General features: G+C 48.7%; 1 protein-coding gene across 11 annotated transcripts in view; it reads left to right on the forward strand.

Annotated features, from left to right (window-relative positions):
- Positions 1 to 12979, forward strand: part of NEXN (nexilin F-actin binding protein) — a 60031-nt gene that overhangs the window by 32568 nt on the left and 14484 nt on the right. For 5 of the 11 annotated variants that reach the window (XM_073544837.1, XM_073544836.1, XM_073544839.1 and 2 more), the window contains exons 3-6: positions 1112 to 1303; positions 2713 to 2794; positions 11438 to 11586; positions 12796 to 12837. In XM_073544837.1, the coding sequence (XP_073400938.1) occupies positions 1112 to 1303; positions 2713 to 2794; positions 11438 to 11586; positions 12796 to 12837 (465 nt within the window). The remainder of the gene's footprint in view (positions 1 to 1111; positions 1304 to 2712; positions 2795 to 11437; positions 11587 to 12795; positions 12838 to 12979) is intronic. The other 6 variants (XM_073544838.1, XM_073544843.1, XM_073544847.1 and 3 more) reach the window with 2 other exon arrangements.

Raw genomic sequence — 12979 nt, forward strand, 5'->3', positions numbered from 1 at the left:
TGCAAAAAACATCTGACTGCTGTGCTTGCCAACAAGGGTTTCACCACCAAGTATTAAAGGGAATCTGTCACCTAATTTTTGCCCTATGAGATCGGGCCACCTCCATCAGGGGCTTATCTACAGCATTCTGTAATGCATTCTGTAATGCTGTAGATAAGCCCCCGATGTAACCTGAAAGATAAGAAAAAAGAGTTAGATTATACTCACCCGGGGTCCGGTCCGATTGGTGTCGCTGTCCGGTCCCTCCCATCTTCTAGCGATGACGTCCTCCTCCTTGCTTCCGCCGCGGCTCCTGCGCAGACACACTTTATCTGCCCTGTTGTGGGCAGAGCAGAGTACTGCAGTGCGCAGGCGGCGGGAAAGGTCAGAGAGGTCCGGTGCCTGCGCACTGCAGTACTTTACTCTGCCCTCAACAGGGCAGATAAAGTATGTCTGCGCAGGAGCCGCGGCGGAAGTAAGAAGGAGGACGTCATCGCTTGAAGATGGGAGGCGCCGGACCAGACCGCGACACCCATCGGACCGGACCCCGGGTGAGTATAATCTAACTTTTTCTTATCTTTCAGGTTACATCGGGGGGGGGGGGGGCTTATCTACAGCATTACAGAATGCTGTAGATAAGCCCCTGATGGCGGTGCCGGCAGCTCATAGTCCAAAAATGAGGTGACAGATTGCCTTTAAGTCTTGTTTGCCAAAGGGATCAAATACTTATTTCTCACTACAAAATGCAAATTAATTCATATAATTTATACAATGGGATTTTCTGGATTTTATTTTTGATATTCTCTCAATGTTAAAATTAACCTACCCTTAAAATTATAGACTGTTCTTTGTCAGTGGGAAAAATCAGCAAGGGATCAAATACTTATTTCCGCCACGGTACTTTTCTAACCAGTCTGAGCCCTTAGAGTGTTTTTCTATCCACTGAACCCTTTTAATTTCACATCAGAGATGAATGAACCTTTCAATTTACTTTCCCTTTAAGATTTTTTTAGATAATATAATAACAATATGAGCTGGAAAATGCCGCTCATGCTCTGTCCTTACTCGCTTTCTGTCTATAATTCTTCCTCCATATCTGTCATGCTCCTTTCCTGTTTTTCTCATCTTGAAGATTCTGCTTTCTACATCTAAACCTGTCCAAAAAACCTACGTCCCAAAACTTGGCAAGGGAGATGTAATGAATAAGTTTGAAGCCATGCAGAAAGCCAGAGAGGAGCGGAGCCAGAGGAGATCCACGGACGAAAAACAGCGGAGGAAAGAGCAGTATAATAGAGAGCGGATCTGGAACAAGCGGAAGCAAGAGGTGCTCTGCGCTGCTGTGGACTCGCTGTCTTGTAGGCTAGCCATTACATATACGTTTAGGCTACAGTATGCGTATACAGTGCATGCACTAACCTCAAAGTGACGCCCTTCACCACTGTCTCCTTTATTTTCCAAAATATTCCCTGTGGTCTCTTTTGAAGATCAAGGGATCAGAGTGTTGTCCATTTCCTTACGTCTTGTCCACGCTTGTATCATATTAAGTATTATACATGTACAATTATCCTAATGGACAGAAACATTTTTCCCCATCTTCCATCAGATGCACTCTTAAAACATCCCTGTTATTAGGTATTTCATAATTAATAATGTGATACACCCAACACCAACTAAAGCACTAAAATACAACAGGTGGACTAAGTTCATAATGTGTGGATTCTCCAATATTGCTGCCTAAAGAAAAGCACTCTTGTCAGGTTATTGCCAGGGACAATGGGCACCTAACCCTGTCCCTCAAGCAATGGGAACCCTAGGCTATCCTTGTCCCCCGGATTACTCCTGAGGGTGGAGATGCAGGGGTCTTGTACCTTGTTCTACTCGTATAATAATTATCTGTTCCGTCCCCCACCCAAAAAAGTATGAGACATAAGTATATAGGAGCACAACAAGGTACAAGACCCAGGCATAGCCACCATCAGGGGTAATTCGGGGTACAGGGATAGCTTAGGATTCCCATAGCTTGAGGGACAGGGTAGGCGCCCATTGTCCCTGGCAATATTGTGACATTATGACTGGCCAGGTTAGAAGCAAGAAGGATGGTTCTTGCACCTGCTGGAAGTAACGAATTCAGAACAGCTGATAGAACCCAAGACAGAGAACTCCAGGAGTTCAACTAAGCAGTTTAACCCCTGCAGCACCAGAGCAAAGAAAGACAAAACTTCTATTAGGACAGTGAAGTCATGCTAACTACTGCAGATGTATGCGTCTGACCCCATTCTATTAAGGTATTTCCGTGACAACTATTTAGCCTATAAGTCCCTGTGCCGCTGATGAAGATGGATTACTGGCGAAACGTGTTAAGCTTCAGTGTTCCTTGTTAGCAATTGTGATGACTGTCTTTGTACTGCAGACACAACACCAACATACATAACTATTGCAGCAACGTGAACATTAAGAAGCGGTGCTCTCAATTACACATTTTTGTAAAAGCCAAAAATTGGGCACTAAACCCACCAGTTGAATTTTAGTATTTTAGTCAGTGATTGATATTTCACATAATCAATGTAATGTTTCAATAATGTTAGTTGAAATGATGGAAGAAGGGTGAACATTTCTCTGTCCATTTGGACAACTGTGTACAGTATTTGTCTTGTATTACCCTCCAACCATGGCGGAGTCCGGACCCTGTTCTTATTGCGCTACCACTGAATAATTCTTAATCTTTGCCACCAGATTAAAGAGTTACTAGAATCTGATGAAGAAGAAGAAGATAAATCGAAGCAGGTGGAAAAAGGATACGTCCCAAAGCTCACCGGTACGTCTGATCAAAGTCAAAACATGTTGGGATTTTTTTTTATTTTTTCACCTTTTACTTTTTACAAGAATTTGAGCCCTTCCTACTCGCTATTGTTTAGGACCACTGTAAAGATTAGGCTTAGATACCGTGGGCAAGGGAGTAATATATATTTCAAAATGTTTAACCGTGGAAATTTCCAATTTATTAGGAATTTCCATTTCATGATAACTAAATGCCACAATTTCAATATTTATTACTCAAAAGCAAAAAATAAACAAAAGAGTGAAGGGCAGAAATAAGCAGATTGGCAAGACCTTGGTCCAGCAGCCACAGACCAGGCAGGAGCCCTGCGAACCTTTTATCTGCCGGTATCCCCAGATCCTCTATTGGTTAGTAGACCTGGTGCACAGCCATACAGACATAATACTGGAACAATAATAATAATAATAATCTTTATTTTTATATAGCGCTAACATATTCCGCAGCGCTTTACAATTTGCACATATTATCATCACTGTCCCTGATGGGGCTCACAATCTAAATTCCCTATCAGTATGTCTTTAGAATGTGGGAGGAAACCGGAGTACCCGGAGAAAACCCACGCAAACACGGGGGAACATACAAACTCCTTGCAGATGTTGTCCTTGGTGGGTTTCGAAACCGGAGTACCCGGAGGAAACCCACGCAAACACGGGGAGAACATACAAACTCCTTGCAGATGTTGTCCTTGGTGGGATTCGAACCCAGGACCCCACAGCGCTGCAAGGCTGCAGCGCTAACCACTGAGCCACCGTGCCGCCCAATGGCGGCACGTGCATGGCCTACAAATCAGAGAAGATGCGCTGGCAATTCCATCAGATAAGAGGCAGTTTGCCAGCTCCTATCCGGCTGCCACGGACTATGACTTGGCCACTTGACCTGCAAAATTATTTGCTCATATCGAAGGGGATGTTAATTCAGCATTTTAGCCGGATTTTATATTTAAAGCCAGAACGGAAGTTTTTTTCCTTATAATGGGGCAAGTGGAATGTGTGTAAATATTTCCTTCTTCTGGATTAACACAGTATTATCATAGGCTGGACTGTATCAGCTATCTAGCCGTCTTAGCTTTCTGGACATTGGACCAGGTTTCTAAATTTTGGAAGCAATTGTTAAACTGTCATAGAAGTAGCAAGAATCATGTGGTTCCATTTGGTAAAATGTGTGAGGTACTCCTGGGGTGGACCCGCTAGACCGTGGCAACGAACCTACCGGGGGCGAGCTGACCAGGTGGACCACCCCCTATACAGGGAGTGTTTGGGGCAAGCCCGCGGGTAACTATTACCACGGCAGCTGGTACCCAGGGGATGTATCGACAGACAGACAGGTAGGCCCGAGTTGGAGACACAGGACTGGCGGGCCCGGCTTGGAGACACAGGACAGACGGGCACGGCTTGGAGACACAGGACAGACGGGCACGGCTTGGAGACACAGGACAGGCGGGCACGGCTTGGAGACACAGGACAGGCGGGAACAGCAGGCACGAACAGAAGGACACTGGCGGGAACAGAGCTGGACGGGACACGACCACGGACCTCCTGAGCCTAGGAGAGAGGACAATGGAAGAGGCGGATGAGCAACGGACGAACAGGACGCAGGGGCGTACAAAGAGAGCGGGCCAGAATCACTAACGAAGCGCAGTGATAATCAGGCACCACCAGCAGGAAGAGGCGGCCTGATATAGGGGAAGTAGTAGGCCTTCCGGGTCGTGACCTCCTAGTGCAGGAGAGGAAGGCGCGCGTCCTCAGGAGGAGGAGGAGGAGGCGCGCGTGTGCCCGGGCATAGTGTGTGCGCGCGCCCGCCGAGGAGGAGGGGCGGGAGCGCGCACCCGGCGCGGTCCAGAAGACCGGACGGACGCGATCGCCGGACGGAGGAGAGGAACCGGGAGGGACCGCGGAGAAGCCCGAGGCAGCCGGCGCCGAGGCGAGGAGGCCACCGGCGAGCGGGTAAGCTGCGGTCGGGAGGAGGCAATGGGAGGAGTGCGCGGCAGCCGCCGCGTGACAGTACCCCCCTCCTTACGCGCCCCCCTCCGCAGCCCGGAAAAAAATTTAGCCAAGATTCGAGGAGCCTGGATGTTCTCCTGGGGCTCCCAGGACCTCTCCTCGGGGCCAAAGCCCTTCTAATCAACCAAAAAAAAGGTTCTCCCCTTTTGCCTCCTCATGGCCAGAATATCTTTAACCTCAAATACATCGTCTGCGGAGACAGGTGGAGGCGAGTGAGGGGCCGTGGAAAGGAAACGATTGAAGATGACTGGCTTTAGCAAAGACACATGAAAAGCATTAGGGATGCGGAGAGAGGCGGGAAGCCGTAGTTTGTAGGAGACATCATTAATACGGGACAAGACCTCAAAAGGTCCAATATAGCGGGGGCCCAGTTTATGGGAAGGGATTTTGAGGCAAATAAACTTGGAGGCTAGCCAAACTTTATCACCTGGGTGATATGGCGGGGCATCCAGGCGCCTTTTGTCTGCGTGTCTCTTTACCCTGTTACGAACCAACTCGAGAGCGGCCTTGGTCTCCTGCCAGATCCTGGAGAATTCACCAGTCAGAAGATCAGCCGCCGGTACACCCGAGGCAGGAGGAACCGGTAGAGGTACACCAGGATGTTGCCCGTAGACGACAAAGAAAGGGGACTTGCCAGAAGACTCACTGACGTGGTTATTATAGGCGAACTCAGCCCACGGGAGTAATTCAGACCAGTCGTTCTGGTGGACATTAGAAAAATGCCGGAGGTAGTTCACCAAACTCTGATTCGTCCGTTCTGCCTGACCGTTGGACTGTGGGTGGTAAGATGAGGAGAAGTCGAGAGTGACATCCATCGATCTGCATAGGGCTCTCCAGAAGCGAGAGGTGAATTAGACTCCTCTGTCTGAAACAATATGTTGGGGCAGTCCATGAAGACGGAAGATGTGCCGAACGAAAATCTTCGCCAAGGCTGGGGCCGATGGCAAGCCGGGAAGAGGGATGAAGTGTGCCATCTTAGAAAACCTATCTACCACCACTAGGACGACAGTACAGTTGGCAGACTGGGGCAGATCCGTAATAAAGTCCATGGCAATGTGTTGCCAAGGAGACGAGGGTACTGGAAGCGGGTGTAGAAGACCAGAAGGCAGCTGCCTAGGCACCTTGATCTTGGCACAGGAGAGGCAGGAGGCGACGAAATCCCGGACATCCTGGGGAAGAGTCGGCCACCAGTAGTAGCGGGACACCAGGAGAAGTGTCTTTTTAAGCCCGAGATGGCCAGCCAGCTTGGAAGCATGTCCCCAGTGTAGGATTCGTCTTTGGTCCTTCTCCGGCACAAAAGTCTTGCCAGGTGGGGGTGAGAGGAGAGAAAGCGGTGCCACCGTGATGAGCCTGGATGGATCCAAGATATGCGCGGGTTCCTCTTCGACATCTGCGGAAAGAGAGGACCTGGACAAGGCGTCAGCTTTGAGGTTCTTGTTACCTGGACGAAAATGCAGCTCAAAATCGAATCGACCGAAGAACAGAGACCACCTGGCCTGTCGTGGGTTAAGTCTCTGTGCAGACCGAAGGTAAGCTAGATTTTTATGGTCTGTGAAGATTGTGAAGGGATGTGCGGCGCCCTCCAATAAGTATCTCCACTCCTCTAGAGCTAACTTGATGGCAAGCAGTTCTCGGTCTCCGATGGAATAATTCCGCTCTGGGGTGGAGAAGGATATGGAAAAGAAACCGCACGTAATGAGCCTACCAGAGGGAGACTTTTGAGACAAAACCGCTCCAGCTCCAGTTGCTGATGCATCCACTTCGAGGACGAACGGTTTGTTGACCTCAGGACGATGGAGTACGGGAGCCGTGGCAAATGCTTGTTTCAGAGACAGGAAGGCTTCCTCTGCTTCAGGGGTCCAGACGTGCGGGTTGGCTCCTTTACGGATCAAAGACGAGATAGAGCCAGCCAACGAGGAAAAATGAGGGATGAACTGCCGATAGTAATTTGCGAAGCCGAGAAATCGCTGAATGGCTTTCACCCCTTGGGGACGTGGCCAGTTAAGCACGGCAGACACCTTCTCCGGATCCATATGCAGGCCAGAGTCGGAGATGATATAGCCTAGAAATGGAAGGGAAGACTGTTCAAAGGCGCATTTCTCCAATTTGGCGTACAGGCAATTCTCCCTCAATCGGAACAGTACTCGGCGGACATCTTTTCTGTGGGTGGACAGATCGGGAGAGAAGACAAGGATATCGTCAAGATACACGACCACACAGGAGTACAGAAGGTCTCGGAAAATGTCGTTCACAAATTCCTGAAAGACTGCGGGAGCGTTGCACAACCCGAAGGGCATGACGAGATACTCGTAGTGTCCATCCCTGGTGTTGAAGGCGGTCTTCCATTCATCTCAGGAGCGAATACGGATGAGATTGTAGGCTCCACTGAGATCCAATTTAGAAAAGATTTGCGCCCCTCATAGCCGGTCGAACAACTCGGGGATGAGAGGTAGAGGATATCTGTTCTTGATGGTAATCTAGTTAAGACCTCGATAGTCAATACAGGGGCGGAGAGACCCGTCCTTCTTCTTGACGAAAAAGAAGCCAGCTCCAGCGGGAGAAGATGACTTCCGGATGAAGCCTCTGGCCAAATTCTCCTGTACGTATTCAGTCATGGCCTGGGACTCGAGTGGACTCAACGGATAGATTCGCCCCTGGGGCGGAGTCGAGCCGGGAACAAGCTCGATAGGGCAATCATATTGCCGGTGCGGTGGAAGAGTCTCTGCCTCCTTCTTATCAAAGACGTCCGCAAAGGCCCAGTAGGCCGAGGGCAAATCCGCAGGGCCCGAGACAGGAGAAGAGCATTTGAGGGGTTGTACTGGACGAAGACATCTAGTCTGGCAGAAGCGGCCCCAGCAAAGAATGTCTCCGGACCGCCAATCCAGGACAGGTTCTTGCATCCTCAACCACGGAAGACCCAGGAGCAAGGTGTGGGATAGAGACGGCAGCACGAAGAAGGCTATCCTCTCACGGTGCAGGACCCCGATCTGTAATTCCAGCTCTTCAGTGACCAGTGTAACTGTCTCGCGCAAGGGAACGCCGTCGACTGAGGCTAACTGCCGGGGAACCTCCAAGGACCTGACAGGTATCCCCAATCTCTTCACCGCCTCGAGTTGGATAAAATTTCCAGCAGCCCCTGAGTCAATATAGGCTATCTCCGAAAAACGTTTGGAACCCTGGATAAACAAAACAGGAAGGGTCAAGGGTAGAGAGGTATCAAAGTCACCTAGGGAGGCCTCTCTTACCTGTCCTAGGCGGAGGAGTTTCCCGGCCTCACAGGGCAGGAACGCAGGAGATGGGAGGCGCTGCCACAATAGAGACAAAGACCATGAGTGAGTCTCTCCTGGCGGCGTAGCTCCGCGGGCCTGAGTCGGTCCACTTGCATGGGTTCAGGGGCTGACGCCGAGGTGGAAGGCCGCGAGCGGGGAGGACTGCGTGTCGGAGGAGAAAAACGAGCGGGCCTTCTCTCCCTGGCGACCTCGCGGGAACGCTCCCGGAAACGCAGATCAATTCGCGTTGCCAGCGAGATGAGATCCTCCAAAGACGTATGTGTATCCCTGCCTGCCAACTCGTCTTTGATTCGGGCCGACAAGCCACGCCAAAAAGCCCCCACTAGAGCCTCATTGTTCCATCCAAGCTCAGAGGACAACGTACGGAACTGGATGGCGTACTGTCCCACAGAGAGAGTACCCTGGCGAAGGCAAAATAAGGACTCGGTGGCGGAGACCAGACGGCCGGGCTCATCAAAGACCTTACGAAATGTCTCCAAGGTCGCGAGCTGGGAGACTATCGGGTCATCACGCTCCCACAAGGGATTTACCCAAGCCAGTGCCTCACCCTCTAAGTGGGATATCATAAAGGCCACCTTGGCCCGGTCGGAAGGATACTGTAGGGGTGCCAACTCGAAATGCAACTGGCACTGGTTAATGAACCCCCGACAGAGTTTGGGATCTCCGCTATAGCGTGGGGGTTTGGCCAACCGGGGGGAGGAATGAGGAACTGCCACAGGCGCAGGGACAGCGGCCGCCGTCTGTAGAGCTAGTAAGCGGTTATCTACTGAGGCTATATAGTTCAAAATGTGGGCCTGGGTGTCGCGCTGCTGGGCAAGTTCTTGCTGCAAGCCGGAGATTTGGGAGGCAATCCCAGGATCGGAGGTTTGCAAAGAAGAAAGTCGGGACTCCATTGATTTGAGGAACGACATGATCCTCGCCTGATTCTCACGAAGGAACAAAAGTTCCTTTTGGGTCGGGGTCGGGGTACCAGCGGGATCCATGGCCTGATTATTCTGTGAGGTACTCCTGGGGTGGACCCGCTAGACCATGGCAACGAACCTCCCGGGGGCGAGCTGACCAGGTGGACCACCCCCTATACAGGGAGTGTTTGGAGCAAGCCCGCGGGTAACTATTACCACGGCAGCTGGTACCCAGGGGATGTATCGACAGACAGACAGGTAGGCCCGAGTTGGAGACACAGGACAGGCGGGCCCGGCTTGGAGACACAGGACAGGCGGGCCCGGCTTGGAGACACAGGACAGGCGGGCACGGCTTGGAGACACAGGACAGACGGGCACGGCTTGGAGACACAGGACAGACGGGCACGGCTTGGAGACACAGGACAGGCGGGAACAGCAGGCATGAACAGAAGGACACTGGCGGGAACAGAGCTGGACGGGACACGACCACGGACCTCCCGAGCCTAGGAGAGAGGACAATGGAAGAGGCGGATGAGCAACGGACGAACAGGACGCAGGGGCGTACAAAGAGAGCGGGCCAGAATCACTAACGAAGCGCAGTGATTATCAGGCACCGCCAGCAGGAAGAGGCGGCCTGATATAGGGGAAGTAGTAGGCCTTCCGGGTCGTGACCTCCTAGTGCAGGAGAGGAAGGCGCGCATCCTCAGGAGGAGGAGGAGGCGCGTGTGTGCCCGGGCATAGTGTGTGTGCGCGCGCCCGCCGAGGAGGAGGGGCGGGAGCGCGCACCCGGCGCGGTCCAGAAGACCGGACGGACGCGATCGCCGGACGGAGGAGAGGAGCCGGGAGGGACCGCGGAGAAGCCCGAGGCAGCCGGCGCCGAGACGAGGAGGCCACCGGCGAGCGGGTAAGCTGCGGTCGGGAGGAGGCAATGGGAGGAGTGCGCGGCAGCCGCCGCGTGACAAAATGTTCTTGACCATTAATGATAACCCTACATCTATGGCTCTGTGTAAGGGCTTTGCACAAAGTATATAAGCTCTCCCGGTGAATAACATAGGGGACACCTTACTGATCTCTGGGGCCAACCGCTGGGACAGCAGCTAAATCAGAGAACCTGACTCTGCAGAAACCCACCTGGTGGTCTTACATGTGCACCTATGCACCAGTCATTGTCTATGGTACTGCTGGAAATGATCACGCGCAGTATTCTGCTATCTCCAGCAGACACAAAGAGAATGAATGAAACATGTTCTCAAGATTGATGGAGGTCCCAGTAATCATAATAATCTTTATTTATACAGCGCCAACATATTCCACAGCGCTTTACAGTAACAGTTTCAAAACACAAGGCATAAGTAACAACGTTAACAATACAATAATTAAAGCAAAATAAGAAGAAATAAGCAGCCCCTGCTTGTGAGAGCTTACAATCTACAATGAGGTGAGGGAGATACAGAGTACAGGTGTGTATATACAATGGTGTATTTACAATGATGGTCCAGCCATCTTGAGGGAGTGAAGGATGTATGGAGATAGTGAATGGACTACACACGCACACCTACACATAGAACGACTTTGATTAGTGAACGTGATAGGCCGCTCTGAACAAATGTGTTTTGAGGGAGCGCCTAAAACTATGCAAATTGTGGTTAGTCCTAATTCCTTGGGGTAGATCATTCCAGAGGATAGGAGCAGCACGGGAGAAGTCTTGGAGTCGGGAGTGGGAGGTACAGATTAGTGCAGAGGTTAGTCGAAGGTCGTTTGCAGAGCGCAGCGATCGGCTAGGCCGATAGACAGAAATGAGGGAGGAGATGTAGGGGGGTGCCGCACCGTGGAGAGCTTTGTGGGTGAGAACAAGTACTTTGAATTGGATCCTATAATGAATGGGCAGCCAGTGTAATGACTGACGAAGAGAGGACACGTCCGAGTACCGATTAGCCAGATGGAGAACCCTGGCTGCTGCATTAAGTATGGACTGGAGAGGGGATAGTCGAGTGATGGGGAGGCCAATTAATAGAGCGTTGCAGTAATCCAAGCAGGAGTGGATCAATGCTACAGTGAGGGTTTTTGTTAATCAATAATTTATGCCCCCTCCTTGGTACAACCCTTCTAATTACGTTGTGCTGAATCGTCATATTTAAGCTTTGTACAATTTGGCAATATATACGTTTTGTGCCACTCCTGTACTTATCAGAGCTGTGACTTGTAATAAACAGCGATAATCATGTGCCCAGGTCTAATGAAAGTTCCCATTGAATGAAAAGAAGTAGAAACATTAAAAATCATGAGACATTGATACAGAAGCATGATGATAAATTGCACAGCTTTCCCTTTACAAAGCCGTTCTCTCGATGTTACATTGTATTCGGATGATTCAGAGATAAGGAGGGAATAGACCATACTCATTCCTACATGCATTCGGTGTTGTAGGAACTGTTAAGGGAAAGTTTGCAGAAATGGAAAAACAAAGGCAAGATGAAGAGAGAAAAAGGATGGAAGAGGAGAGGAAACGGAGGCTTGAGCAGGACTTGAAGGAAAAGAGGAAAATTCAGCGTGAACTGGCAAAGAAAGCTGAAAATGTAAGTCAGGTTTACCTTCTTTTCACTTATTCACACCAGTACTTTGCTGCCCACCATATATGTGTAATGTTTGTTGCCATTTTGAGAAAAATATCACCTCACCTTTGGAAACAATGTTGTTGTTTTTTTTTTATTTTAAATCCTTGTATTTTGCCATTTTTTTCAATTGTATTTCATTAAAATCTGTTTGGCTCTTTTTTACCTTTGTATATTTCTGGTTGAAGAGTGAGTTAACTGAGAATCTGTCATTGAGCTTATTCTGACAGAAATTTGTAACTTATTTATTTTTGTGTTTTTTTTTTTGTTTTTTTTTTTTAGCTCTTCTTGACTGATGAATGACCACAGACCACATAAATGTTGAACTGAACTTCGATGTGGTCATAAATCAGCTGAGAGAAGCTCAAGAAAAGATACAAGAGTTACCAACTCCCGGTTAGAATCACTGATGAACTCACAGTTAGCTCATCCTGCAGCCAACCTGTAAAAAAAACAAACAATGCAATTTTTTAAATTAAAAAAATTATAAAAATAATTTTAAGTCCAAAATAAACACCTTTAATTAAAAAAAAGTTTCCCCCCGAAGGTGCCAATATCCCCAGTGAGACAAGTCAGCACTGCTAATGTGAGACCATAACGAATACTGGCGCATCTGACCAATCTTAGAAGAGAAGGTTAATGTTAGCAGCAAGCGTAAATTTGCACCAAAATCCAAGATATTTCCTCCTAATTCACATATTAAACCTGGCGAAATGTAAATTTTGAATTAGATCCTTTCTCTACAATTTGCAATTTAAGATGGTTAGAAGAAAAGTGGCAAATCTGAAAGCAAAACTTCACTTAGGGTCAAAGTTTGTACCAAAACCCGGAGTAAACTGCCAGATAAGTGGTCTGCGTTACATTCAGATGTCCATGGTGTAATCCAGGGTAAAACATTAATTTGGTCATTATTTCTGCAGATAGGTCAGTAGTGTGTTACAAGTGTTTTTTGGAGACTTTTCTGTAGGATTTCTACTCCTTTTCCTTTCAGGAGCCATAAAAAAAATCTTCAAAGTCTCAGCTCTTTTAAGAATTTGATTTCCTTACGTGACTTTTTTCCTGTTCTTCAAAAAAAAAGTTTGTTTTTTTTTTTGTTTTCATGAAAAAAAACATCAGCATCTTCTTTGCGGAAAGGCAAACAGCTTGACAATATGACCAATTCTTATTTAATAGATTGAGGACATTAACTGTGATGGAAGTGACTCGGAGATGGAGGTAATGAGAAATTTATTCAACTAAAATTCCTGTTCTTCCTACTTTTTTTTTTTTCCTTCTGACAACTTTCTATCTTTATTACGGTAATACTTATTGTCTATTTTTCCTGAAAAAGTACATTTTTTTTATTTAGGTTCCTTAT

Source organism: Dendrobates tinctorius, unplaced genomic scaffold, assembly GCF_039654945.1.
Source record: "Dendrobates tinctorius isolate UK_male_01 unplaced genomic scaffold, ASM3965494v1 ptg000138l, whole genome shotgun sequence".
NCBI lineage: Eukaryota > Metazoa > Chordata > Amphibia > Anura > Dendrobatidae > Dendrobates > Dendrobates tinctorius.